The sequence below is a fragment of the Cinclus cinclus genome, chromosome 11 (assembly GCF_963662255.1).
Source record: "Cinclus cinclus chromosome 11, bCinCin1.1, whole genome shotgun sequence".
NCBI lineage: Eukaryota > Metazoa > Chordata > Aves > Passeriformes > Cinclidae > Cinclus > Cinclus cinclus.
In genome coordinates, this window is record NC_085056.1 from 22,605,817 (window position 1) to 22,633,605 (window position 27,789).

A 27,789-nucleotide genomic window follows, 5' to 3' on the forward strand; every position below is an offset into this window, starting at 1 on the left:
ACAACAAGGCAGTAGCAGAAGTTTCCAACCTGCCAAGTACTGTTTTTCCCCTTTGGTATAGTTACGATCACAGGCAGGAGGAGCTGTGGGATCTGGCAGGGCAGTGATCCCCTCCCAGCTGGCAGGGAAGGGAAGGTGTGGGAAGGGAAGGTGTGGGAAGGTGTGGGAAGAGAAGGTGTGGGAAGGTGTGGGAAGGGAAGGGAAGGTGTGGGAAGGGAAGGTGTGGGAAGGGAAGGTGTGGGAAGGGAAGGTGTGGGAAGGGAAGGGAAGTTGTGGGAAGGTGTGGGAAGGTGTGGGAAGGTGTGGGAAGGTGTGGGAAGGTGTGGGAAGGTGTGGGAAGGGAAGGGAAGGGAAGGGAAGGGAAGGGAAGGGAAGGGAAGGGAAGGGAAGGGAAGGGAAGGGAAGGGAAGGGAAGGGAAGGGAAGGGAAGAAGGAAGGGAAGAAGGAAGGAATTGTGCAAACTCATGGGCAGCAGGGGATCTCGGCAGTGCCAAACAGCAGCAGGCAGAAGCAGGGAAGGCAGGCGAGTTTGATGATGGTGCTGAGCTGCAGCCTAGTGAAGTGCTGGGGACAAGCACTCAACCTCCCACAGCACCACACGGCCGAGCTTCCCCATCCCCGAGTGGAAGGAAGGAAAGGTCCGCTCCCTGCAAAACCTCAGGTCCCACTTCAAAACCGCCCATGGCATCATGCCACAACTCCCAAAAAACCCTGAACAGAAAAACCCACCCCCCCACAGCCAAAACCCCCCAAACCCCTATCCCCTTCCCAGACCAAGGGGAAAATTCACTACAAAGCCTAAACCCACAACAATGAAGTTCATGAACTTTTTAAGAAAACGATTTGCCTTTCCTGAGCTGCTTCTTCCCCACACTTCATCACCTCTGAGGCACTTATTAAGTTGCTTTTTGAATCAATGAAGCAAGAAAGGCAACAGGTTCTGTAATAGCAGATTCATCCTGCTTAATCCGATTTCATTCCTGAGGTCTCTTCAGCTGAAGGCAGCTGTTGTAGTTTTGCTTCTTTTTAACTGTTGATTGCTGTCTGCATGTGGTGACCTCAGTCTCATTGGAGGTTTTGAAATCTGTGTTTGTCCTTCTTGTGGCCTCTCTTGTCTCCCTGCTGGAGTCACTGCTGGAGCTGGCACTGATCACTGTTGATGTGCACAAAGAAGCCCTGGGCTGTGCCCGCAGTTGTTTTTTCCCCCCCATCTGTGTTCAAATGACTCTTGGTGAGCAGGCCTGGAGAGAAGTCTCCTCCCCACCGAGCTGGCCAGCCAAGCCAGATGTCCACTGCAGAGCAGGTTGTGGCTGGTGTCCGGGCTCTGCAGGACATCCTCACCGTAGCAGCGTGCACTAGAGGGTGAAGTGCCGCTACCTTCCTGAAAAGTGCCTTTAGTAGAAGGCGGTCAGGCAGGCACACAGACACACACTAAGTCCACACGGCCGCAAGGAGCAGAAGAAACCACGGAGAAAAGACGAGAGGGATCTTCTGTATGGAGTTCTGATGGAGGTTTCTTGTAGCCACACACCAAAGGGGTCCAGGAGCAGAAGAGCCAGAACAAAAGAGGGTCGAGGCTTAAGTACAAGGCAAGAGGGGGCAGAATAGAACACGAGGGTCCAAGGGGCTGAGAGCACAGGGGCGGTACAAAGGTGCGGCAAAGGGCAACAACCAACAAAGAAATGGGGGTGGAACACTGTGGAAAATTTGGGCCAATGGGTAAAGAAGGAAAGAAGAACTTTGCAGAACTGGGGAGGACATTAGGGATGACATAACTGGGGTAAATTAACACAGAGGAGCAAAGAATTGTGGGGAGAATCCCTTTTTGTCACCCTGGGTTAAATGCCCTTTAGACGTCTCCTTGTCTTTCCTTCCAGGGCATGGAGATTGGTATCTCCCTGGCAGGCCCCTGGGTCTCCACGCTTCACCATGTGTGGCTGTATCTCTGGCTTTCCAGCAGGGAAAGCAAATCTCAGAGCTAAAGCGGGGTAAACACTTGCAGGCAGCAATCACAGGGAGCAGCACGGGTGTGATGTCCGGGTATTTTGGGTGAGGTGGGACATGTTATTAATTGCTAATCTCAAAGCAAGACTCGGGTTTGCCTCCAGCTGAGTGGGCTCTGAGATGTCACGTGCTCAGTGTGTTTGGCCCAAACCAAGAGATGCCTTAAGGATCCTGCAGAGAGAAACTGCATTAGGGTGCTTTGCATCATATTCCAGTTCCTGATTCCATCCTCACTTTCTTTGATGTAGCTTCTCTCAATGACGACTCACTGTTTATATCTTAAAAATTGTGAGAGTGTTGGCAGACTTAACAGGGAATTTTACAGCTTGGATTTTCAGAGTAAATGTTTGGTGTGGGTGCACACTCATCAGTGGGAAATAACTGGTGCTGGTTTGGGGCAGGTGAGGGAGCTCCTCCCCATCAGAGAGAAGCTTGCAATACTCAGCAGGGCTAAGAGTGGGCATTTTCAAGGCTGCAGTCTGGAATCAGCGTCAAAGAGAACTAAATGACAATTAATTTCTCATGCAGCTTCTCGGTGAGCTGTAGTTCAGACAATAAAGAGCTGAACTCCAATGACACTTTAATCCTACCAGGATATGCACACCAGGAGTCATGACATAACTGGTGCCTAAATGGAATTTCATGTCCTTTTCCTAGGCTTTCCCTACACCATGACCTGTCGCCTCATTAACTCCTCGCTGAGGTCCCTGAGGTTCAAGCTCCAAATATCTGATGATGGCACTCAGACTGCTGTTAATAGCTTTGATCAAATACACAAGCAGAGTGACCCATCCTGGAGGCAGGGAATTCATTTTTATGTGGAGCCAAGGGAGTTTACAATGAATCCCAGCCAAGGGACCATCGCTCCCCAGGGACACCAGGATATCAAGGTATGGGAAGAATCCAGCTGAAGCTTCACTGCAGTGTGCGAGGGCTTTAGCTCTGCTGCCAGCTTTGAGCATCGTGTGGGTGAGATCTGCACTGGCGTGAGGCCTCTGTTAGCTGGGTTAATCGGGACGCTCCTGAAGAAGCACTGTTTTGTTTCCAAAATCGTACGCCGAGATCACATACAAACAAAAAACTCTGTAGCTATGAACTGCCCAGCACCTGCTGGGCCACACTTTGCCCTCAACTTCCTGCTGTAAAGCTGATTCTGTGCAAGTCAGCAGATTTCCTCTGCATTTATGTCATTGTAGTGAGATGAAAAATTTGCCCCTTAATTTGAATACAGTGGTGTGTAGAGCTTTCGTCTAATGTTTTAATTTATTTGACCTACGCCCTGATAGCAAGGTGTGTTTAACAAATCTGGTATCGCCAGGAGTCTTTTGTTACTCTCAGAGACTGTGCTCTACACATGGACCAGCAGAAGAATTAAGGCAAAATCCTCCCTCTCCTTTAGCATGAAACAAGAACTGGAGGATATCACACATGGATAACAAGCTTTTGTAAGGAGGAATTCTCCTCTCCTCTCCTCTCCTCTCCTCTCCTCTCCTCTCCTCTCCTCTCCTCTCCTCTCCTCTCCTCTCCTCTCCCACCAGGTGACCCTGTGTTCCAACACCGTGATGGATTTCTGCCGGAGAATGCTGGTGGACCTGGAGGGTATTGGCAATGGAGTGGCATCAGTGACCATCATGGCCAGGTACCAGCACTTCCCTGGCCTCCCCCAGCACGCTGCCTTGACCTGGATTTTCTGGCTGGAGCTGCCAAGGAGACGTGTTGTTTAATGACCTCATGTTCTGCCCAGCCGGATGAGAGAACAGCAGTGCTTGGAAAGCAGCCTGTGCTGAAAAGCACCCCTGCTCACAGCCCAGCATGGTCCTGGGCCTTTTTCTAAAGGGACCAGGAATGATGTGATTTGTTGGCCTGGTTTTTGGTGCTTGAGGTGGAACAAATTTCCCAAGGGCCTCCTTTCCTCCTTTCTGCAAGAGGTGGAGTCGTGCTGGGTTGTAACCAACCTGCACTGGTTTGGGACACACCAAGCAGCTTGCTGAGAGTCAGGGCCTGCTTCTGTTAATGAGGGCACGTGACCGTGGGGAAGTGGCTCACAGCAAGAGTGGTGAGGGCAGGATCTTACAAGGGGGAAACAGCCCTTGAAGTGACAGGCCAGATCTTGTTTTTCTCCTTCCCTCTGCTTCCCATTTTGAGCGTTAATGTTCTCAGACTAAAACCAAAAGTTGTTCTTGCTGCAGCAGCATTCCATTCTGCTATGCTGCCGCAGGTGTCAGTTTAATGACAAGAGAGATGCAGTTCCCTGGTGCTGTTCCCTCTCCCAGGCAGAGCCATCCAGTCAATGCCTGGGCTGCAGTTTTTTTAAGCACGTGCAACTGGGAACAGGCATAGACCTGTGGACTGAAGGACTGAGGGAGATGTAGGAACTGGGAAGGGGTGATCACCCACTCTGCAGGACAGGTGGTGTCTCATGCCCTCCAAGGTTAGGGCAAAATGTTGAGTTCTCAGGCAGGGCAACAGTGCCAAGGGAGAGAAGGGAGTCATTTTTATTGAGACACTAGAGTCGTGTGTTCCTTGAGCCTTGGTGAGCACTGATCCTTTTTGGGAAGGCTCCCCCAGAGCTCATGGATCACTAGAACTGTTACAGGAGTCCTTGTAAGCCTTCTTGGGTAAAGGAGGGGCTGAGGCAGCTGTGGGACAGCTGTGCTCTGCTTGGGGCACTTGGCAGTCTCTGGGTGCTGCCTCTCAGGATTTGCCCCTCCTTGACAGGACATGTTTGAGTGGGAAGACTTTGAAGGCAATTTATCAGTGTCGGGCTGTTAAACGTCTATTTGACAGTGACAAACGTGTTATGCTCCAATCTTTGAGGGTAAATGTTCTCCATCCTCTCAGTATCTCTGATTCCCCTGGGGTCATCTCATTGCCCAGATGTCTCGTTCCTGAGCTGCGAGTGTACCCTCACGTCCTGCTGTACGATGAGTGCCGCCTCAAGGTGCCCTACGAGAGGAAGTTCCTCGTTGTGAATAACACCGACCTTCCTGGCTGCTACGGGCTTATTCCCCAGGTTTGGCATCACATGCACCTCCTTCTTGCAAATATTACTGAGGAGATTATTCCAGGGGAAAAGGGTTTGGGTAAGTCCTTGCTGGTTTCTATTCAGTCTTAAAGATCTGCTGAGAGCAGGATCCTACCTGAATGTAAACTTTAGGATGCAGTGTAATCTCCTGAGGAAACAGTTTATGTTTTAGTCTTCAGGGTCTTTTCTTGTGGGACACCTTAGAGGGCTGTGAAAAGCTGCTGCACACACAGACACCCATGCCTGTGTTGGCAGCCTCCTTACAGAATCCCCTGAGGATGCTAAGCCTACAATTCTTGCATCTTGTTTCTGCCTTTTATCTTTGCCCTGGGGATTTTTAAAAATGTGTGTAAGTTGCCGTTGTGGTGGATGTTAAGGAGTTTGACATTTCTTGAGAGGTCCCTCCTAAATTGCATTTGATTCTGTCCCTTCTAGAAACGCAAGGAGGACGCTCCTGTGTTCTACTCCAGCCCCAAACCCTGTGGGATTGTCCAGCCTCACAGCATTGAAGAGATTCCAGTTACAATCGAAGTCCAAACATTGGGCGAGCATCGCACCAGTGTTCTTATCAGCGTGTTTGGGGATGAGAGAAACCCACGGGTGAGTGCAAGGGGAGATGTGTGCCTTTGTGCAACTCGTCCTGGCAGGCTGCAAAGGGTATGGGGATTGTTCTGGGGAAACCAGGCACAGGCTGCTTTGGAGGACAGGAGGGATTGGTGGCATAAACAGCTCATGCCTTATAGGTGGTAATCTCAGTGTCTGACACAGAAAGTAGCTCATCTAAGCTGGAATCGAGGATAATTCTAGCTAATTAACCTTTAAAATGCTAGTAACTTTGGAAACATCTGTTATAAAATGTCTTGTCATCTCTCTGAGCACAAAAGAAGATGTCAGAAGACTTCTGGGAACCTTGAGCTTTCTCTGAAAGAAAGGAAATGTGACATTTGAAGAGTTGTTGCAAGGATTTCAACTTCCATTAAAACCTATGCAAATGAGGATGCCAAATTCCCTGGATGGCACCAATCATCTGAACCTGGACCACTGTGGCACTGCACAGAAATCAGTCACCAGGAAGGACTGGCAGTGCAGGCTGTGCCAGTGAACCTGAAGTTGGACAAAACAGTTGTTTCAACTCTCAGGCTGCTTACCTTTTAAGCTGAGTCTCTCCCCACCACAATAACTAGTTGTTCAACCGTCTGCCTGGTCTTAACCTGACATTTCTTCCAAAGCTTTTCCCTTGGGGCCAATAATTTGTACTTCGAAAGTTTGTCTTTATCTTGATCCTTTTGAATTAGGAGGTGAATGTGTAACTTTGTTTTCTTTTCCAAAAGCCCAGCATTTCAACTGGAGAGTGGTAGCTGTCCCTAAAGAAAGTAACTTAGGCAGTGTTGAGCTGCTTAAGCTTTTCTAGGTTTCCCTGTTGAGGTTTGTTTTGGTTTTTCAAAAAATCTTTCTTGCTTGCTTCCTGGAACAGAGACAAGAATTACAGAGCACTGGACAGCTGGCAGACATCTACCCGAGTCCAAGGCTGATAGAGTTTGGCATGATCCCAGCACTACAGCCTAATTCACAAACTTTTACCCTCTTCAACAAACGTCTTGTCCCTACAGACTTCAGGGCAGAGATAGTAAGTATCTGTGGGGCTGTTTTCCAGGGAAATTGACTGGTCAGTAGCAACCATTACTTGGTTTTTAGATGCAAGCTAGATCGCCCTGTGTGAGAGGAGGCAAGATACTCCAATATTCCATCTGAGCGAGGCAAGAGAAACCTGGCTCTGGAGGTTTTAGCTGGGGCACCCCTCAGTGAAATCAGGGGCAGAGATGCTGGAGCACAAATTAGTCTGGGTTGTGTTGACAAGTTCTCCCTTAATTTTACGGAAGGCCTTTAGCTGGGTGTGTCACAGTTTTGGAGCTCTGAGATCAAGAGAAACCTGTGGTCCTTTGCTCCCCGGAGCGCATGGATCGCCGTAATGGTTTCCCTACATTTCCCTAGGGGTTCCATCTATCCATTTGCTTTGTGCCAAACTGCTGTTACTAGAGGAGGGCAGGCTACAAGGTCTGTCCTCAGACTGCTTGCGGGGAGGCAATTTTCACAGCTCCTGTGGGTCGAGCCAGTTGGGCTGTCCACACAAAGACATGTCTGGGGGTTGTGCACCCCCACATCCTATGGTCTCTGTGCCTGACACGGTGCCAGAGCTGCTCAGCCAGCTCCCGAGCCCATGCCCAGAGTGGCTGCTCCCCGACCAACGCTGGGCTGGGTAGCAGGAGGGCAGGGCTTGCTCTCTACAGCACGCAGATACGTGGAAGCGTGGAGGACAGAGGCAAAGAGAAGACAGGGATCTTCCCTGTGGAACCCAAGGCAGCCTATTCCAAGGAAGGCCCAGGCACAATAGACACAGACACTGAGTGTGCAGGAACTTTTATACAGGGGAGGTTCTAGGGGAGGGTACAAATCCTCAAGCAATAGGGGGAAGATTGGGGAGGAGCACAAGGCAGGGTTTACAATGCTTTAACCAATGAGGAAACACAGGGGGAGGGAGCAATTCAAACAAACCCATGGGGCTTCAAAGCTTAGGGGATTGCCCAAGGGGATTTCCAAAGCAAGGGGCTTGGCACAAGGAGGGATTGACAGCTTGGCAGGGGGAAGGGCAAAGAACATTCCACAGCAAGGGGCAGGTACAATGTGGGATTGACAATTCAGGAGGAGGAGGGACAGAGAACATTCTGTAACAAAGGGGAGGTCTTAGGGAAGATTGACAACTGGGTAGGAGGGTACAACTTGGACTAGACCAGCAATAGAGGGGGGAACAGGGGCAAACCATTAAAGAAAAAACACACCGCAACATGTGCCGCTGAAGAGCATCTTTGGGGACCAGCTGCAGAGAAAGGCAGCTCCTCAATATGTGGAGGTTGCATTGGGCAGAAGGAGCTGGGGCTACTCCCCAGGCAGGGGGAGCAGGGCTGGTGCAGCCAGTGGAGGGCTTGTAGGCTGGGGCTGGGACTGGGGGGATGACTGATGGAGGGGGTGATCTGTGAGGGGGTTGAGATTTGTTCTTCTTCACGTTGGGTGTGTTGAACTTGTGGAGCTGGTTAAAACCTGATACTACGGACTTGTTTGAGTCTGTGGATAAAGCATCAGGCCGTGTGGGAGAGTCCAGGCTCAGCCTCCTGGGCCAAGGAGGAGGGCCGTGAACTTTCCTCTTGCTGCTTTTCCATCTGTTTGGGGATAAATGTAACCTTAAAGTGAGGGATTTTTCCAGGACAGCTTTCTCTAGCTCCACAATGAAATTCTGCTTTCAGCCTGTGCAGGGAGCAATGCACCTTGGCTGGGTGGGCCTGGCGTGTCAAGGATGGGTTTCACAAGCTCGTACCAGGGCCGGACCTGCAGAGCTGTGTCCGTGCAGCTGTGCTGCTGCAAGGCCTTTCCTCCCTGCCTGGGGCACCTTCCCACTCTCTTGCCCAATCCATGAAGTCCATGAGAAAGCAGATGAAGAGAAGAGTGGTGGGAAGAGTGGGCCATGTCCACACGGCGCATGTTATCCAGTTTCCTTTTTGCTTCCTGCTTTTCTGCCCTGCTGTAACCATTCAGAGGTGACTTTTCCAAAGCAGAGGGCACTGGGGCGCCTCTCTACAGCTGATGATAAGTGGGAAGTGAGGGCTTCAGTCCTTCAGGGGATGTTGAGAAGCACTGATGGCACCTTGGAAAGAACAGTTTGGTGCTGGGGTTTTGCTGAACTGGTTTTGCGGAGTTATTCTTCAGGCTCTCAGCAGTATCCTCCAGCTCTGTGGTTTCTGGAGTGGGATTTGAACGGTCCTGGCTTCCTCTGGCCTCGAGCCTTTGTAAGAAGCCACGAGAGACAAAGCAGCTTTCCTTGGCACATAGTGCAGAGAAAGACTGGGGAAGGAACAGTCTCCTGTGGAGGAGTGTCCCGTCGGTCGGGCAAAACTGGGATAATTAGGAGAGTCTGTTAAAGGAGGGGGAAATACAGGTTGTATAAGCTCTGCTGTTTCCCGATACTATAGCTTAAATTTAGGGAAATTAAGCCCTTACGATTTTTTATCCTCCCCCCTTTAGTCTTTCCTTTTCTTATATCCCCCAGAACACCAGGGTGTGTCATTTCCATCCTAAATGCGTAATATGCTTTTCTTACAGGCCTGCAAACCCCACTGCTATGTCATTGAACCCAGAGAAGGAGTGATCCCCGCTACGGGTGATATTCCTGTGACCATCACAGCAACGTTGGATGACACTGGGATTTTTGCTGACACTATTCAGCTTTTCATTGGGAACAGCCTTTGGACCACCTTCATGTTGCTGGCTGTGGGCACCGGCACCACAATTGTCATGGACAAACCATTCGTCCCAGAGCTCAGCTTGGGACACCAGTTCAGGTAGGAGATCTCTCCACTGCCACCTCTCCTCCTGTCTCAACAAGGAGCAGTTTTGCTGTAGTTCTTCAGAAAAGATCTTCAATTTACAAAGCCCTGACACCTTCCCCAAAGGCAGAGACTCCTTTAGAAACATGGGATGGCCAGTTGAATGTTGTTAGATACCCTCAAAAGCCACTGAAAGGGAAACCAGTTGCTAAATGGCCAGTGAATTGTCTTTAGTTCTCATACATTGTCCTGACTTGACCAAGTAATGCTCTCTCAGGCTCCCCAGAACAAAAGGTTCTGAAATGGTGCCCGGATGAGGCCGTCCCTCCATGTGGCTGAGGGACCAAGGGAAGATGGCATCACAGCCTTCCCTTCCAAAATGGTGCCTCTCAGGCAAGCAGGGGCCCTGGGAACAAAGAGACAAGAAAGAGGGTGAGAACCCCCAGCAGGAGGGCAGGAGCTCTCAGAGCAGTTCCAGAGGCAGATGGAAACTTGCTGGTTTGTGTGGGGTCCACAGCAACGCTGCTGCAGCTTCCTCGTGCTGTTTGTGGGCTCTGCTGAAGCCCTGCTCTGCCCAGGACATCACTTGGTTTTTCGCTGCCAGCAGAGTTTGCAAAGTTCACTTTAAAACAGCTTCTAATTGCAAAATGGATACCAGTGCAAAAGTTTCTACTTTAGAATGAAAAATGTCATTGTCTGGGCACCATTGTCCTGGGAAGTTGCCTCAAAACATTCATTAAAACTAAAGACAGTAGAACAGATTATGAGGGATCTCTTGGGGGTTATGATGAGAGAGCCCCTCATCCAGAAATGAAACCCAGCCTTAGATAACAAGCTACAGAGCTAAAGACAGGGCTTCTTTGGGGAGCAGGTCATTATAGGCACTGAATGCCTGTCTGGGAATGGAACATCCAGGTTGTGTTTGACTGTGTGGGGAGCACTTGCAGCTCGGCAGGGTGACAGGCAGGCATGGCTCAACTGTGTCTCTGACGTGGCATTAGAAACACAAGCAGAGTTACCCTGAGCACCTGCTTCAATTTAAAATGGGGAATGTGACCTGAGTCACCTGGGAGTGTTGGAAAATATCATCCAACCCCCCCCAAGAGTGTCAGGGAAACATCCCTGATAAATACCTGGTAGAGCTGCAGAGTTTCTGACGTTGGGCACTGGGGAGGGGGCTGTGCTGGCTCATCACTGGCCAGGTGTGCCCTTTGGTGCCTCAGATCTCACCTTCTTGGCTTGCCTTCTCTGTCTTTTCCTCTCCCACTGTGCTTTTTGCATCCCCACAAGGTTTTAATCCCCATCCTCTGGAGTTCCTCAATGCAAGCAGTTGCAGCTGCCTGCACCACTGCTACCAGTATCATCCCTGGGCTGTCTTTAGAACAGAGCTGCTCCAGCCTGGATTGAGAAGGGTTGGACCAAACCATTTCTCAGTTCAACACACCAGCACCCACCCAGCAGCTGCATCCTGACCAGGAGCTATTCGTGCAGGTGTCCCTTCCTCCCATGGCTGGTCCCTGTTCATAGTTACATTATTTTCCAGGCATGAGTGTTACCCACCTAAGTTCAAACCCCAACCACCAAAGGAGAAGAGAACCTGCTTGGATTACTCGGCATCTCAAAGGAGACGCTTCAAGATTAGAAATGGGGAGGACCCAGCCACAGCCCTCAGAGAATCGTGGGTGCCTGCCCAGTCTTTAGGAGCAGAGGTAGATTTTCTTGTACGCCTACTGCTTGTGTTGCCTCCGCAGCTTACCACCACCAAGTCATGCTCCTGCTGTCCTCCCTTTTTGCTTCCCTACTGTCCTGTGCCCCGAGACTGGGCTGGGCAGAAGGGCCAGTGGCTGGACATGGGGTGTGTGGGAGGGAGAAATAGGAGAGTTTTCTTTGGAGAAGCATGCTGAGATCCTACAGACCTGTGCGGAGTGTGGGACTTTGTGGCCATGTTTTCTTCACAAAGGTAAGATGAGGCTTTTATCTGCATCATGATGATAAGACCTCCAGCTTCCTTCCCAGAGCAAGCTGTGATGAGTGCTGATCTCCATGTACCCTCTTCCCAACCCAGCCAAGACCACCTGTTTTCAGACCTCTGCTTTTACCTGAGAGCTGGTATTGCAGTGGTGGCCCTGAAGCTGTCTTATAAACTGAGACTTTGCAAAGTGGCTGTCTCTTCCTCCTAGCATAGAAAATGGCTTGTTTTTCAGGTGCTGCCATATACTTGTGAAAAGTATTACATCCCACTAGGCTTGGGGGGATTCAGGTTATCCATGGACGTACTGCACCCTCCCCTCAAAGTGGAGAATGTAAGAGGAAATCTGTCTCACTTCCACATTTTCAGTGTGGCAAGCAGGGCTATAGCTCCTAGTCCCTTTGGCAGCCCTCAGCATTGCCCACAGAGGGGCCTCACATCCCTCTAGACCCATCACAAAGCGCTGCTGAAGCAACTGGTTGTTGGAGAGGCTGTGCAGGACATGTTATAGGGCTGCCCAAAGACACTGGGCAGCACCTATACTCAAAGACCCATACTGAAAGATCAATGCATTAATTAACACCCCCTCTCAACAGGAGCAGGGTGGGATCCTTTCTCAGATGCCAACCTTGGGAAAGACATTTGCTAACCAAGCACTGTCTTCCCTTTCCTCCGTCAAACGCTCAGCTGCAGATAGAGATGGTGACAAAGCTGATAAAGAAGACTGCTCTGGAGCTGCAGGAAAAGCTCCCATCCCATCCCCCAAACAGCAGGTTCCCTGGCAAAAAGCTGTGCCAGCGTCTTGTCAAGTGAGTAGGGACTCCCATCCCCATCTCCAGGTGCCCCGTGGGGAACACCCAGCAATGTCCCCTTGTCCTGAGAGCTCCTTGTGTCTGCAGAGCTGGGAATAGCCTGGACTTGAGACAGGATGTGGTCCTGGTGGCTGTGACACTCTCCATGTGAGCAGTGGAGTGTCCTCTCTAACGCTGGCCACGGATTTATGCACAGAATCACGAACGAGACGGGACTGCTGTGGAACGTGTCTCGAGCTGTTTCTTTTCCAGCATCAGTCTCATTACATGGTTGGGACAATGGGAAGATGCCAGCAGCTCACGTCCTCAGCAGCAGCTGCAGAACTCAGTGTTACAACTCACTTCAAAAGTTTTTGACCAATGACACAATGCAAAAGCATGTTGACAGTAGTTTTATGCAACTGCTGTAAGTACACGTACCTTCGGTTAAAACAATGGTTGTTTATTTTGAGTACAATACCTGCTTGTAAGCCTTAAAATACAATGCACTGAGCTCCATTATTAAGCTTAGACCTTCCTAATATCTTGCTAGATATACTTCTCTGCAGCTTAGGGAGTTACTCTAGGCAAGCATTGATACACAGACCATTGTTTTATTTGTCCTTGCCTTCTACATCTCATAGAACTTTTCTGATGACAAATCTTACGGGTACTGCTTAGCTCTAATTAGACTTCTGCTGTTTCTGAGGCCTGCTTTTTGCAGCTTTCCCAAAACCCTTTCAATTTTAAGGATTCCCACGATTCCCTCTCTCAGCACAACTGAAAAGAAACTTGTAACCTTGTCATTTATTAACTACCTTGCGTTTCATAGCTTTACTATAGTATATCTTCTAATTACAGCATCTTGTTTTTCCTTGCATTAAGTGTTGCCAGGTTACAACACAGAAATTTTAATGCTGTGAAAATCCAATCTGTTCAAAGGATGTAAGTCATATCTGATAGCAGTTACGATTCATTGTTTGAAAAAAATCTTGTCTCTCCCAAAGTCTTACTTCAAAACCTTACTCCACGTCTGTACCTTCATCCACTATCTCTGTAAGGTTTTGAGAACTCTCTGTGAATCCATTTCCTACCTCTCTTGTGTGATAAAAACGTCTTTGATAGTTTTGTCCATCATTTGTCATGCACAGCAAAATCTGCAGGGCATGGCTATCAATATTACTGCTAAAAAGACCAACACCCAAAAACCTATGTTACAAAGTTTTCTTACCCAAGGTGCAAAGCTCAGTTTGTTGAGCCAGCCATCTAACAATGACCCATCATCTTCTTGAATTTGAGCTGAGGGAGGGGATCTATAGATCCTCTATAGAGGGGATCTGTAATAGAACAAAACAAAAACCACGCTTTTGCCAAAAGAGCTCAATGAAACCAACAGTTAACACATTTATAAATAACACAAAATCAGAGTTTGCAGGTTCCATTGATGAACAAGAAACGTCAGGTGTGACCTGTGATCCCTCTGTTTGGCTCAAGTCTGTGTACTTGCTTCTACAGCCTCCAACTCATCAGCACATATGGTTTGATGTTTTTTTGCTGGCGTCCATTTAACTCCTGCACTTGTAGAGACTCAAGCATACCCTTTCCCCCCAAGTTATTAATTGGAAAGGACCTTCAATTTGTCCTGTCTCAGGGTTTCTAATTAAAACAGGAGAATTTTCTTTCAGTTTTGCATGTGTATTATTTGAAAAATGTCTAAAAATTGGTGGATCAGGTTCTGCAAAAGAGCTGTTCAAGAAATTAAAAACATACAAAGCTTTTGCTCATCTGTGGTGTGACCTCTACTCCCCCCCTTCTGTTGATCAAGAATATGTTTTAATGTTTGATGTGACCACTTAATAATTGCTTGACTTGTGGGAGAATGAGGAAAACCAAAGATGTGACAAACACCCCAATCCTTTAAAAATGTGGCCAATTTTTGAGATATATATGGGGGACCATTGTCTGTGTTTACTTTTTGGGGCACACCCAATGAAGCAAAAGCTTGCAAAAAACGTTGACAGGCATGATTATCTGTTTCACCTGTGTGGACAGAAGCAAAACTGCACCAGAGAACGTGGCCACTGAAAGATGAATATATTTAAATTTACCAAAGGAGTGGTATTTAGTGATATCTGTTTGCCATCATTGCAGGCTTTGCAAACCCTGCGGGTTGACCACTCCTGTAGAAACAGGAGGTTGCACAAGCTGACAATCAGGGCAAGTGCTAATGATAGCTTTAGCTTGACTTTTGGAAATTCGAAACATTCGCACAAGTGTTTGAGCATTTTGATGAAAAAGGCATGACTCACTTTTGCTTGTTCAAGAATGTTTGGCAAAGTGTTTGAAATAACCATTGTCAATTTGCCCTCCCCTGTCCTACTCATCCCACTGTTCCTGATAATGGGCCAGGAGCTGCTGGCCTTCTTGGCCAACTGGGGACACTGCTGGCTCATGTTCAGGTGGCTGTTGACCAGTCCCCCCAGGGTCCTTTCTGTCTGGCTGCTGTCCTGCCACACTGTTCTCAGTCTGTAGTGCTGCAGGGGTGGTGGTGGCCAACATGCAGGACTCAGACTTGTTAAACTTCATGTTGTTGGACTCAGACCCTCTATTCAGCCTGTCCAGATCCCTCTGAAGAGCCCTCCTACCCTCCAGCAGATTGATACTTGCTCCCAGTTTGGTGTCATCTGCAAATTTATGGTCCCCTCCCATCCCACTTCTTTTTTAGTCACATCTTCAACCCCATCCCTCTCCCAGCTCACAGCAACACTCAACAAACCAAGCTGAACAAATCTAAACAATCCAAACAACAGCACAGAGAACCAACCACTTTTGTCCTTTAACCCAATAACCTTTTGGCTTCAGCAAAATATCACCTCATCCCTCACAATCCACCCTTTCCTTTTATTCTCCTTTTTTGCTGAAGTCCTTGATGTAATTATCCTGTCTGGCCAGCATAAAATTACTCCTTTTGCAAAGCAGTTATAAATAAGATTAATCGGTCTTTTATTAGGTAGGTGTTACATTCAGTCTATTTAAAAGTTCCTGATTTGTCAGTTCACGTTGCTGTCCGTAGTTCTCCTCCAACTCAAGTAAAGTGAGCTGTAGATATACTTGTATGCAGTGCCTCCCATCAGCAGTTCCATCCGCGCTTGCTCGGATGAAGCAAAGCTCAGATTGTAACTGTGGCAACAGAAATGACCTTCCTCATCCATACCTGCTTCCCAAGTTCTGTGCACTAGAACAGCACGCTGTAGGGATATAGAGGTGAAGCACAGAAGCCATGACACTCCACCCAGCAATTTCCAGAGTCTTGGAACATCATTTTCTATTCCTCTTTTGTCAAGGTCTGGTATGATTTCTATTCCCACTGCTCAACACCCGAGCGATTCAGCCCACAGTGGAGCAAAAGTCTCGCTGGTGGCAAATACAGAGGTCAGTCCAGTCTTACCCTTGACTGTTTACTATTAAATTATCTTTTGAAGATTAACTTTCAAGGGTCATTTCCTTGTACCACTGTCCAAGTTTGGGGAGGAGCATCCACTGGTCCTTTGACTTGAGAGGTGTGAGACCACTCCTTTTCTGCAGTTCTGATAACTGTTTCCAGTTGTTAAAAGTACCTGAAAGGGACCTTTCCATGCTGGTGTTAAGGTATCATCTTTCCAAGTTTGTATTAGAACCAAATCTCCTGGTTTTGCCTGGTGTATGTGAAAGTCTAGAGGTGATGTTGGGATAAAAACCCTTTTCTTCTAAGATCCATGTAAAAATAAAGTGTAATTGCCTGCAAATAACTTCTGAGATAGAAGTCATTAGTTCCAGCCATTGGCAACCCCTCCTCCCTCCCCAGATAAGGTGACCCAATAACATTTCTTAGGGAGAAACTCCTATGTCCTTTCTTGGAGCAGTTCTCATCTGTAATATTGCTAATCTGGTTTCAGTCATTAATTTGATAATATGGTTCTTAAGGATAGCATTCATTCTCTCCACACGTCCAGAGCATTGAGGGTGTCACAGAGTATGAAATTTCCAATTTACATCTAATGCAGCACATAGAGAATGTAAATTTTTTGAAGTAAAATGTGTTCCCTTATCTGAGTCCATTCTTTCAGTTATCCCATATCTGGGAATTGTTTCTTCTAATAGCATCTTGGCCATTTTGGAGGTAGTTGCAGCTGAGTTAGGAAAGGCTTCTACCCAGTGGGTGAGGTGATCAGCTATTACAACAAGATACTTCCATCTCTGTAGTTTGGGAAACTCAGTGTAATCTATTTGCCAATTTTGAAAGGGTCTAAGGGCTCTTCCCTCACTAGGGTGTATTCTCATCACTTTCTTCTTTCTCTTTGAACAAATCAAGCACTGTTCAGTCACTATTTAGCTACTCTATAGACTCCCTCACAGCAATAAGTTTTTAAGAATTGATGACACAGCGCTCGAGCTCTTCAGCGTATTCCTTGGTGTAGCTTAATTAAAATTTCTCTAGGAATTGCTTTATTCATTATTTGCCTCCCTTCCCTGCCTGGCTGGGACTGGAACTACACCACAGGGAAAGTGCCTGCAGCCGAGAGAAGGCTGTGGTTGGGTATCTGGTTCTGTTTGTTGTTGCTGCCAGTGCTGCTGCTTGTTTGTCTGGTTAGACATCCTAGAAAAGAATTGTTACTCCTTTTCCCGTATCTTTGAAACTAAGGGACTTTCCAGCAAAGTTAGAATAATTTGGAGGGAAGGGGGTCACATTCTCCATTCCAGGGAGGTCCTGCAGACACCTGTCTTTCCAACCAAGACAAGCTGACAATTAACAATTTATTGCCTATTGTTTAATTAACAATTAATATACAATTAGTTAATTAACTTAGGTAATTGAAGATAGGATAAAGGTGTTCACTGGAGCGTGCAAGGGTAGCTGCAGAGGTCTCTGGTGAAGGGTGGAAGAAGCCAGCAGAAGACACGATGTTGCTGGCTCCTGCTGGATGCTGCAGCTAACACAAACGCTGTCACTCAGGTGTTAGTTTCCAGTGCACCTGCTTCTTGGGTCCTTGGCCTTTCTCTGTCTGCCAAAATGCAGAGCATTTTGGTTTATCAAGAATCTTCTGCTCCCGGGCTCTGCCTTTCACAATCACCCGCGCCTTCTTCTGAGTTGGCTTCAGGTTAGAAATCCTAGGAAGAAAGGGACTGGTATTAGCCAGATGAACATTTCCAGCCAGCCACTTTTCTGTCTCCTTGCACTGCACACAGTGTTGCATCCTCTGTCTGTGCAAGCAGTGAGCAGCAAATTAAACAACTGCACTCGCTGCATGGAGGCTGCAGAGGTGCAAGGGCAGCAACATGACCAGCTAAGTGCCTGGGGACCAGCCACAGCACATGGGGTTCCATGTGGAGAAGCAGGCCTTGCTTGTTCCAAAAGGAAGCAGAGCTAGGGACTGGCTGGTCCCCGTATCTCTCGTTACAGATTTTGCAACCCTCCAGGAGCTTAATGTTTCATAGAGTGTCTTTTTGCAGTGTCTCCCTAGCAAGGCCAGATGATGATCTTTCTGTGCTCCTCTGGGTGTTTTGCTGCCTCTCTGGGGCTGCCTGTCTCCAAGCCCACCTCCCCATCCCAGTCAGAGGGACTGAAGGGAGGGTCTTAAGGGATGAACCAGGCTGTGCTTGGTGATGGCCAGCAATAGGACAGGAGGCAATGGGCAGAATCTGAACAGGAAATTCCACCTGAACCTGATGAAGAACTTCTTCCCTGTGCAGGTGACAGGTTGCCCAGAGAGGGTATGGAGTATCTCTCACTGAAATTATACCAGAGCCCTCTGGACACAACCCCGTGCCATGTGGTCTGGGACAACCCTGCTTGAGCAAGGAACAGGGACCAGATGACCTACTATGGTCCCTTCCATCCCATGCCACCCTGTGACTCAGTGATACCCATCCGAAGTGGGAGTTCTGGGCAAGTGCGTAGACGTTTCCCACCTGCACAGCATGGTGGTCTCAAACTTCCCCATGCACTTCGGGGAGAACAGCACGTGAAAGATCTGCTTTTGGTCAGGAGGGATGATGCCATGGTAGGGGTTGATGGAGAACAGTGGCAAGTCATGGATGACATCTGGAAAGATTTCCAGAGAGGAACAGACACGCTGCAAAGAGAGGTGCTTCTGCTTCGAGCGGCGTAGCTTCTCTGCGTGGTCCTTCTGCTTGGGCTGCTGCTCCTCAGACTGCTCCTCCTGCTCCTTGGGCTGCTCCTGCGGCTCAGAGACATGTTGATCCTTGTAGTGGTGCTGCTTCTTGGAATGCTTCTTCTGCTTGGAATCCAGCTGCTCCTCTTCAGAAGACTGCTGCTGCTCAGAAGGCTGCAGTTGCTCAGAATCCTGCTGCTGCTCAGGAGGATGTATCTCAAAAGGATGCTCCTGCTGCCACCAGAAACAAGGCAGCAGCTTTTTGTGATGCCTTAGAGTAGCAGAGGACAGGAACTGACCTGCAGAGAGGAAGATGACACCTTTCAAAGACAAAATCCTATGTTCCCAGCAATTCTGCCTCCTGCTGCAGGTAGGTGGAAGAGAGCTGGGATGCACTTGGAGCATCTCTAGCTGAGTATTTTCAGCAGGAAATAGAGCATCTGGGAGCAGGGTCTCTGCCTGCAGCACACATTCCTGTGCCGAAGGAGAAGAGTTGGATTTAGACACTGACTTTACATTTGCCCTGGAGTGGGGAACTGCACACAGACAGTGGCTGCAGGGCAGCTCACTCATTACACCGTTGTTTTTCCTGGTCTCAAGACTTCTCAAAGAGATGACCTGATGTCCACCTTCCCAGTCCTGACCCAGCGTGTGGCTCTCCCCAGAGACTGGCTCAGCTCCTTTACAGAGCAGAAGTGGCAGAGTAAGAACAGAAGAGGCTGAAAGGCAGAGGGGGGCAAGGACAAAACTCTCCAACTGCACTTGGGAAGATGCTGATGAAAGTGAACGTGCGGACAAGGATGCAAAAGCAATTCATGTTTTGTGGCCAAGTGGCAGGGTCTTCTCCCCAGGCCCTCAGCCACCAAGTGAAATGCCCTTACGTGTCAGAGTGGTTGAGTATGGCTTCTTCACTGCTTTACTATCTGCAGCTTCCATCCAGGTGTATTCCAGGGCTACTTTCCCTGTGTTGCGCATCCTGAAACTGAAAAGCAAGAAAGAGGAATTTTAAAAAAAAAGTCCAAGAAATATAAAGCATATAGTACAGTAACATTGTCTGATTGACTCCTGGTATCACTTTCTCCTCAGGAACATCTTCGTCCCCAGGCAACCCTGCCATGTTCAGACTGCTCTCCTGGGTGGCCCAAAAAGTATTTCCAAGTCTGGAAGTTTAAGATGAAAGGGCTAACATGGTGCCCAGGACGTTGAAGTTAAAGAACCCTACTCTGGACTTTAGGTCTTGGCTTGACTGCAAACTTATTCTTGAGCAGATGAGGACAAGTGACATGCAGTAAAAACAAACCCATGGCTGGTCTCAGCAGAAAGATATGGCAGCACTGAACCTCTGCTGACCACCGTCTCCTGCTTGGCTTTGTGTGCACATAAATGGGCCTGTGCTGGTTTTGTCTGGGGTAGAGTTCTGGGAAGCGGGCACTGGCTCAGCCCTGGCAAAGGCAGCTCCTGCTCACAGGGCCCTGCTGGCCTCCAGCACTCACGTGGCTGTCCTTGTCTGGTTGGGCAAGGTGTCCTTGAACTGAACCAACCCTGTGTTCAGTTTGAACTTGGTGTAGGCAACAAAGGCACTGAGGTACACCTCGGCCTCCTGGATGCTCTCATCCACAGTGTAAGCTGGTGCCGGTTCTGGTTCTGGGGCTGTCTGGACCATCTGTAAACAGAGGAGGGAAGAATCACTGAGCAGAGGCCACAAAGTCAGGCTGACAAGGGAATCTCTTGGCCTCCAAGATCAGCCTCACAGAAGGACTAGGAAGGACCATTCACTTTTACTTCCCTGGAAAGATGATAAAACTGGGACTGATCTGCTATAGTAGTTGTTTCTATCTGCTGATCAAAGCAGTCACTACCACAGCTGTTAATATATCCATGGAGACTATAGCTGCATTCCAGTCCCTGTACTTCAACCTTGTAGAGGGACTGCCTTTTTTCCTGGTCTCCTATAAATCAAGCAGGTCTCAAAATTTGGGCTAAGTTCCCCTGCTGCAGCTCTATGGATGGAGAACCCCAAGACTGAAGAGTTCTAGAAAGAGCCTTTTTCTTCTTGTCTTAGGAGCAAGTGCTCTCCAGATGTCATGTGTGGAGCAACAGCCACACTGCTGGGAGCTGGGAGTGGGCACTTTGGGAAGTGAAAGATCTCAGTAGCAAAGTCTCCAACTGCAGATATTCTGTTAGAAAAGAGGATGGTTTAGAGGCCTTAAAATGGTCCAGAAACTCAGAAAGAACCTTCACCCAAGATGAGTATATTTGGCAATAATGACAATAATAGCAGGAGTCTCTGGAGATGATCCTTCTCCAGACTCCTCCATTCTGTCATACAGTGCCTGGGCTACTCCATGATGAGATATCCCACACAATACAGAGACCACAACCAAAATCTCTGGTATCCAGGCAGGTAAAACTTGGGAGTTTACCAGCTTATGCAGTAGAAGTGTATTTCTCTCCACTTCAAAAGAAGAGACAGAGTGCAGCAACAGACTTAACTCCTTGTTGGTGAAAAGGCACCTAATGAGATGAAGAGATTTCTAACACCTTAAAATGGGATAAAGTCATAAAGCCTTGTCTTCCATTCAACATGGGCTGCAACGCTTGTGCTTGTGGCACAGACTGATAGTTTGTGTGTGGCTAAAGGTCTCTTGTCAAAAGGCTCTTGTGTGATTGTATGTGGTCACTGTGCATCTCCCCTAGAATGCACTGCTGCTGAACCCCACGGCTGCCCAATGTCCAGAGGAAGCAGGAGCTGCTCAGCCAGCAGTGATGGTGTTATGGTGGTTCTTTTTGTAAAAGCTGGGTTGGCTATTTTGCCGTTTTGCTCCGTACCTTCTCTTTCTCAGGCCAGCTGGCGTCTGGGTCTTTCCTGGTGGTATCCTTCCATGTGACAATGGACATTCGGTCGTCCCAGTCCTGACCCTTCCTTCGTGGCAGCTCAAAGTTGATACTGGTCACCTTACATTTCACAAGGTGCCTCCTGAAGGTGGCTGGCACATCTGATTTCAAGGTGACTGTGATGTCCTTGGCACAGCCAGGATGGAGGTGTCCCATCTAGGGAGAATCAGGGAGTCAAGACCAAACTGGAAGCACTGCCAAAGGCAGGACTGACAGCAAAAGGGACTGATGTGGTGAGGAGCTGTGCCAGGAATCTGCACCTCAGTGTGGATTTATGTGAACGCTGATAGACAAAAGTGTGAACAGAAGGTGCCACCTCCCATAACGTGAAGCCTTTTCTGCAAGGCTGGCAGCCTCGGCCCAGCCAAGCCAGGGACTGCATCTCCTACATGGATGGCACTGGAATTGGTTATCACTGCTATGTCAGGACTCCCTGCCAGCGCCCAGGAACAGCAGGGCAGGGCTTGAGCAATGGGGAAAGGGAGAGCAGTCCACGCTCACCTTGGGGGAGAACTGGAATGCGGCGTCTGCCTCCCACTCAAAGCGCATGACCTTCATACTGGTATGGTTGGTGATGGTGAAGGTCCTGCGGCAGGGCCTCCCGACAGGACAGTCCCCAAACTGGATGTGATTCAATCTGACAGCTGTTAAGGAGGAGAGCAAGAGATCTCAGTATGCAGGGAGCTCCACCCGCCCCTTTCACGTGCACAGACAGCTGTATGTTCAATGCTTCCTTGCTCCAAGCCTTCCTCCCCGTGGGAGGGAGTTCCCCAGGCCTCTCCCCATCCCACCACTTTCAGAGAAACACTCTGACACATCCCTAAGCCAGCGACATGCAGCACGGCACACGCTGCTCTGCATGCATGGCTACCACAGCCACAGGCCACCAAGTCCCGTGGCTGACAGCCCAGGCCTGGCTAGAGAAAGGACACACTTGATCAGATATTTTCTTCTTCCTTGCTCCACCTTGGCAGCCTCTCCTCTCTTACCATCAATGATGTCTTTCTTCAGACTGCGCTTAGCTCTCCTCTCATCTGTGTCTTCCTCTAGTCCATCAAGGGTGAATTCATCCTTGTGGCCTTCACCCACCAGCTCTATTAGGGTCTTCTTAGAGTAGATGGCCTCCACTAACAGATGAATATTCCCTTCCAGACGTTGAGTCAGGGTGGGTTTGAAAATGACATCAAACTCTGTTGATTGCCCACAATGCAGAAGGAAGAAAGGCTTCTCTGGGGGCTTGCTCTCTGCACAGCAATGGAAATCAGAGTTAAGTGATACAGCTCTACAGAGGAAATACTTCCATAGGATATATGAGGAAGAAGAGGTTGAAACCAGCTGCCCTCTAAGCACAGGTTCTACCCCCAGTGGTTCCAGACCCTCTTCTTATGTTCACGAGACTGCCACCTCCAGACACATCAGCACTTAGAGCAGCTGAACCTCACGTTGATGCCCAGCTGTCATTCCATCTGCTTCCAGCCAGTTCCAGCCATATGGAAAGCTGAGCCAGAGAGTGCTTTTGGCTTCTGCTGGCTGTTTGTGTGCTCAGGGGCTGCATCTGTTCCAGCTGGTACCTTCCCAATGCAGCAAATACCTCAGAGGGTCCACTGAGGTAGTGACAGTCCCCCACAGCTCAACCCACCGTGTCTAGAAGAACTGAACAACTTCTCACAACTTTCTAGGAGGAAACCCTGCAAAAGGTCCCCAAGAAAAGCTGGGGGGACAGAGAGCCCAAGGAAAGAAACTGTGTCTAACTTCTGGCTGCTGCTCAGAGAAGCCAAGAGCAGGGCACATGTTTTCCCTTTGTGCATGATCACGCTTCATGGTTAATAAATTTACCATTTCCAACGCAGTCCTCTTCCACATCTTCAGTGTAGAATCTCTCAAGTGTGGAGCCCCTGCCTTTCAAGAAGAACGCTCCGTGCTCATCCTCCAGGTGTAACATAAACTGAGAAAAGGGAACAGAGAGCACAGTGATACTGGTGTGAGTACAGGATGGCACAGGGACTGACACCGCAGTGCTGCTGGTCCCGCAGGGGAACCCAGCACCTCTCCCACTACAAACAGCCCTTAGCACAATAGGTTAAGTCAAACCAGCCAGGAAAAAAAGGGTCTTCAGAGACATCTGGATACCACTAACACAGAACCAAACGGGACAGAAAGTAATGAGCAGATTGTATTTAAACCACAACTAAGTTTGCTTGAAATGTAGTAAACTGGGATCAAATGCAATCTAATGGAACTGGGAAATCACACATCACTGTGAGAACAAAAGGTGACGAGAGACAGGGGGGAAAATACTCCATCACCACTCCACCTGTGTTTAACTTAAAGAAGAAAGACTGGATGGAAAATTCCCAAGAACTCCCTTCTTGGATGTCAGTCACTTGCTTAAAATTAATTTCTCACACCTCTTCTTAGGTGTGCCATGTTTTCTGGGACCCTTCCCCTGTGCCACAGGCATTTGTTCCCAAATCAGACCATTCCTTGAGCAGGTTCTCACCTTGACAGGTACGATGCCATTGTTACGGATGACCAGGGGGAGCATCTCTGAATCCCCCACCCGGAGTCTCTTGAAGCGCAGCACAGCATTTCCCCTCTTGCTGCGAGCACTTGGGCACACGACTGTCACCTGTGGCTCATGCCCCTTCCCACTGATGGTGAAGGTCAGGGTTTGGGGCTTAATTTGCACAGAGCTGCAGGAGAGGCACAGAAACAATTTCAGCTGGCACTAACCCATTTCTCTCTGGGCAAGTGAAGCAGCAAGCGCCACCCACAATGTTTTCCCTGCCTGGTGCCCCTGTACCCCACAACACAGCCCCCCACCAGCCTCTTCCCAATCCACGCAGGGCCATTCACAAGAGGAATCTGCTCCAAAGAACCAGAGCCTTCCACAATAACAGTTAATAATTTCACTTAATTGAATCATGCAGTACAGCAGGTAAATAATGAGGCACTAGATGAGATATGGCAAATCCCCTGGCTGCAGGGAGATGAGACATCTGCAACAAGCAAAAGCACAGCAGAAAAGCAGTACAAAAACAAGAAGGCAAAAGCAAATCATTGTCACCATGAATACAGATCGTTTCCAAGAACAGTATAAAAGCAATTACTTATTAACAATTAAGACTTCTCTTGTTCCAATTCAGCCACTAAAGGGCTGAGGAAGGACAGGTCAAAGCCCCACTGCAGAGGTCCCAGGGCAGAGGAACTGGGCTCCTCTTTCATACCAGCTCCAATCACTCACATAAAACAGCTTAATGAATGTCAGGGAATTACAGAGGGTCACTTAATTTTACAGGAACTAAGAGGAAATTGTGACTGATGACTTGCTGGCATCAAAAGTGCTTCATCTAAGCCTTTGTCCTTGGAAACCCGCAGCTCAGCTGCAGCACATCTCAGTAACTTCCAGTTGGCTACCTAATATTTCTGTGTCTTCATAGTTCCTCCTCCAGGCTAAACCATCAGCCTCATTTTTCTGCTCTTTCTAACAGTTATTGCCTCCCAGATCAACTCATGCCAAGTACTCTGCCTAAGGCTACTGAAAGCATTAGAGCTAACAAGAGATCTGTGCCTTCCCAGTGGAGAGGCAGTTATCTGGTGAGTGGTGAGGTCTCCCCCAGTATTTTGCAGGGTCATTTACCTTTTTGGGATGACAAGGGAAGCCTTGAAAGTACAGCTGTAGTTCTGCTTATCCGGTGGGGTGAAGGTCACTGTAGCAACGGCCTTGGATGAGCTGGGAACAGACATCTTGTCTGGACACAATTTGAAAATGTTGTTGATAGGGCTTTTTTCCTTGGGAGAACACAGAGAGGAATGTTAGGAGAAAGCACCTTTCAACATGACACAGTTTTATTCATAAATGCATTACTGAGAACAGCCCCAGACAGTGTGTCATCCTTCCTGCTTCCCTAGGCAGGCTCCCTCTCTCCCAGGGAATGCTGACCTTGTGCTAAAGCATTGTGTGTTTTGAGTGCTGGCAGCTGCCCCAGCATATACGGAAGGTGGGCGCTGCATGGAAAAACCCTGCAAATAACCTAGAACTGGCCTTCAAATAGAAGGAAAGCCAGGGAAGTCCTCCGCTTTGAGGGCTGGCGTGTCAGTTTGTAACAGCCCCTCTCTGAGTGTGCTTCCAAGAGAGGTTCAAGAGGATTCATTTCTCCCACTGAAGACCCAGCGGTGTGAACCAAAACCTTGCCCAAGACACACAAACTTCAAACAACTGTTCCCTGGCTCTGCTGCTCTCCCCTGCAGTTTAACCTGCACTAAGCTAGACTAGTCTGGGCCACAGGAAGCAATCCGTCTGGAGAACAAAACAAACTCTCACAAGGCCTTTAGAGGGCAGCCATCACCTTGGCCTCTTGATCTTACCTTTCCAGGCAGGGGTTTGATGGAGAGGACCACATCACATGGCAGACCACTTGCATTGTAGATATTGAAATTAGCTTCAGCCTCTTGCTCAACCAGAACCTTGGTGAAGACAAATTTGTTCTCTTCTCTGACAAACAGACCCGTGCCTTTCACTGACCGCAGCTTGTGGCTGAGGTTGGTGCTGCTGCAGATCGGGTACTCCTCAAAGGTTAACATGACATCCTCAACAAATCCTGTGAATAGACCAGAGGAATGAGCATTGAGAGGCCCCCCTGATGAATTTATCTGCACCCTGCTGGCCTCTCAGAAGGCTTGGTGAGCCCTTTCTGCCGACGTGACTGCTAAACCCAGGCTTGGATGGGGGAGCTGGCTGTGAGGATGGAGCTCAGTCATCCTCAGAAAGCATTGCTTTCCTTTTATCTTTCCATGCATCCCTCTCAACCTGGGAGGGATGAGTCCACTGGTGGACCTGCAGAGGGCTGGAACATCTGAGGAGTTTAAGGTGGGACACCAGGGCAAGTGTGCCTCTCTATCCTAGCAGCAAGTTGAGGTGCTGATCAGCAGCAGGTGTGACCAAGGGAACCTGTGCACAGGACGTACCTGGAAGGCAGGATTCGGCAATCAGAGTAAAGGGAATGCCCACGGGATTGTCCTTGGGGTTTCTGCCCGTGATGTCAATGTAGAGCTGCTCCTCATATGTCCCCTCCTGCCCTGCGAGGCATTCCACTGTGATCTTCTGCTGGCCCCATGGAGCAACAGAGCCAGAGCAGGGGGACACCCTGAACATGCCAAGACTGAGGTAACCCTGCAGAAAAAGTTCCAAGAGAGGCTGATGGCTAATAGCTGTGCCCTGAGCACCCCAGCAAAGAGTATGTCCTGCCTTGGCCTCCAGCTGGGGCCAAGTACCCAGTCCCAGGGCAGGGAAGGATGAATCCATGGCCCAAAGGCAGCTCCAGGCTGAGACCAACCAGCCAAGAGGAGCTGCAAGCCTGTCACAAGTGACAGAGAGAAAGGAGTTTGTGTGTAAAGAATGAAGGTGGTAGCTGTGATCCTTCAACCTCCAGAGGTAACACAGGACAGTAGAAATGGCTGTGAGAAATGATGGGAGAGAGCTAAGGAACTGGGAAGAAGAAAAAGCAATGTGTTCTGAGCTCTGTGGACTGGGAGTTTAGTGGGGGATGTTTTTGCTTCTGTGGTGTTCACACACCTATGCTGGCTAGCAGCTGTCAAACACAGGACCTGCTCCCCTCTGTTGACCCCACAGCTCCAGGTCTGAGCCAGAGTACAGGACTGTCAGTGGGACTGAGCACATCCTGGACTCCATCCTGCAGACTACATCCCACCCTGTGGTGATCAGCCCCCAGCCTGGGCACAGCAGCATGTTCTCACATCCCCTGCAGCAGCACTGCTGGGGAGCAGGAGTCACCCACCTGTGAGGAGCTTGATTTCAGCTTTGTAGCCAATACAGCAGATTCCCCTTGGTTTGAACTGTGGAGAAAGCAGAGGTGTCTGTCATGCTGAGCTCCCCTGCCTTTCTCTGAGGTCAAAGCTGGCTTTCCTCCCCACAGAGGAAAGCCTTCCTGCTGCTGATGGCTCCCAGAGAGCAGCCTGCAGCATCCAGTGCTGGACAGAGCAGGTCTATCACCAGCTTCATAGTACACATGGGGACACCAAGGTGATGTTTTGCTCCCTCTCCCCAAGCCAGGGATGCAGATGGATGATAGCCCAGGTCTCCTGGCTGCCTGCCACATACCAGCCATGGGGTGGTGCCTCCTCAGACAGGAAGGGTGGTGCAGGGCTTCTCATACCTTTTGCTTTCCAATACAGATGCATCCTCGGGTGCTTGTAGGATGTGGAATTTGAAGTTGAGCATGCCTCTGTTCTCCAGCATGACAGTCTGGGTCTTCTTGGTGCCCTTGAGCATGGCCCCAAAGTTGATGGGTGAGGCAGGCTCAATACTGTACTTGCTGTACACAGCTTTCGCTGTCACCCTCACTGGGATGGTGGCAACAGTCTGGCTTCCTTCCCCTGAGCTGGCATCTGTCACCTGTGTGCACAGGAAGGGGTGGTAAACAAAGCCAAGAGGCCAGCTTGCTCTACCCCAGTCGCCAGCCTCCACCCCAGGCCTCCATCAGTTTACCACTCCCTGTTTAAGCATCTCCTCCAGAGTCAGATTCTCAGCTCCACTTAGGAAGCCTCCCAATGGTTT

General features: G+C 49.1%; 1 protein-coding gene across 1 annotated transcript in view; it reads right to left on the bottom strand.

Moving 5' to 3' along the window:
* Nucleotides 1-9,613: 9,613 nt before the first annotated feature.
* The window catches only part of LOC134048165 (hydrocephalus-inducing protein homolog), an 82,229-nt gene continuing 64,053 nt past the window's right edge, over nucleotides 9,614-27,789 (bottom strand). The window contains exons 59-73 of the mRNA XM_062499765.1: nucleotides 27,389-27,627; nucleotides 27,011-27,068; nucleotides 26,181-26,385; nucleotides 25,581-25,813; nucleotides 24,853-25,004; nucleotides 23,713-23,905; nucleotides 23,049-23,157; nucleotides 22,202-22,456; nucleotides 21,714-21,856; nucleotides 21,147-21,368; nucleotides 19,811-19,980; nucleotides 19,199-19,299; nucleotides 18,399-18,616; nucleotides 14,274-14,345; nucleotides 9,614-9,811 (exon numbers count right to left, since the gene is read on the bottom strand). Of these exons, the coding sequence (XP_062355749.1) occupies nucleotides 9,614-9,811; nucleotides 14,274-14,345; nucleotides 18,399-18,616; nucleotides 19,199-19,299; nucleotides 19,811-19,980; nucleotides 21,147-21,368; nucleotides 21,714-21,856; nucleotides 22,202-22,456; nucleotides 23,049-23,157; nucleotides 23,713-23,905; nucleotides 24,853-25,004; nucleotides 25,581-25,813; nucleotides 26,181-26,385; nucleotides 27,011-27,068; nucleotides 27,389-27,627 (2,568 nt within the window). The remainder of the gene's footprint in view (nucleotides 9,812-14,273; nucleotides 14,346-18,398; nucleotides 18,617-19,198; nucleotides 19,300-19,810; nucleotides 19,981-21,146; nucleotides 21,369-21,713; nucleotides 21,857-22,201; nucleotides 22,457-23,048; nucleotides 23,158-23,712; nucleotides 23,906-24,852; nucleotides 25,005-25,580; nucleotides 25,814-26,180; nucleotides 26,386-27,010; nucleotides 27,069-27,388; nucleotides 27,628-27,789) is intronic.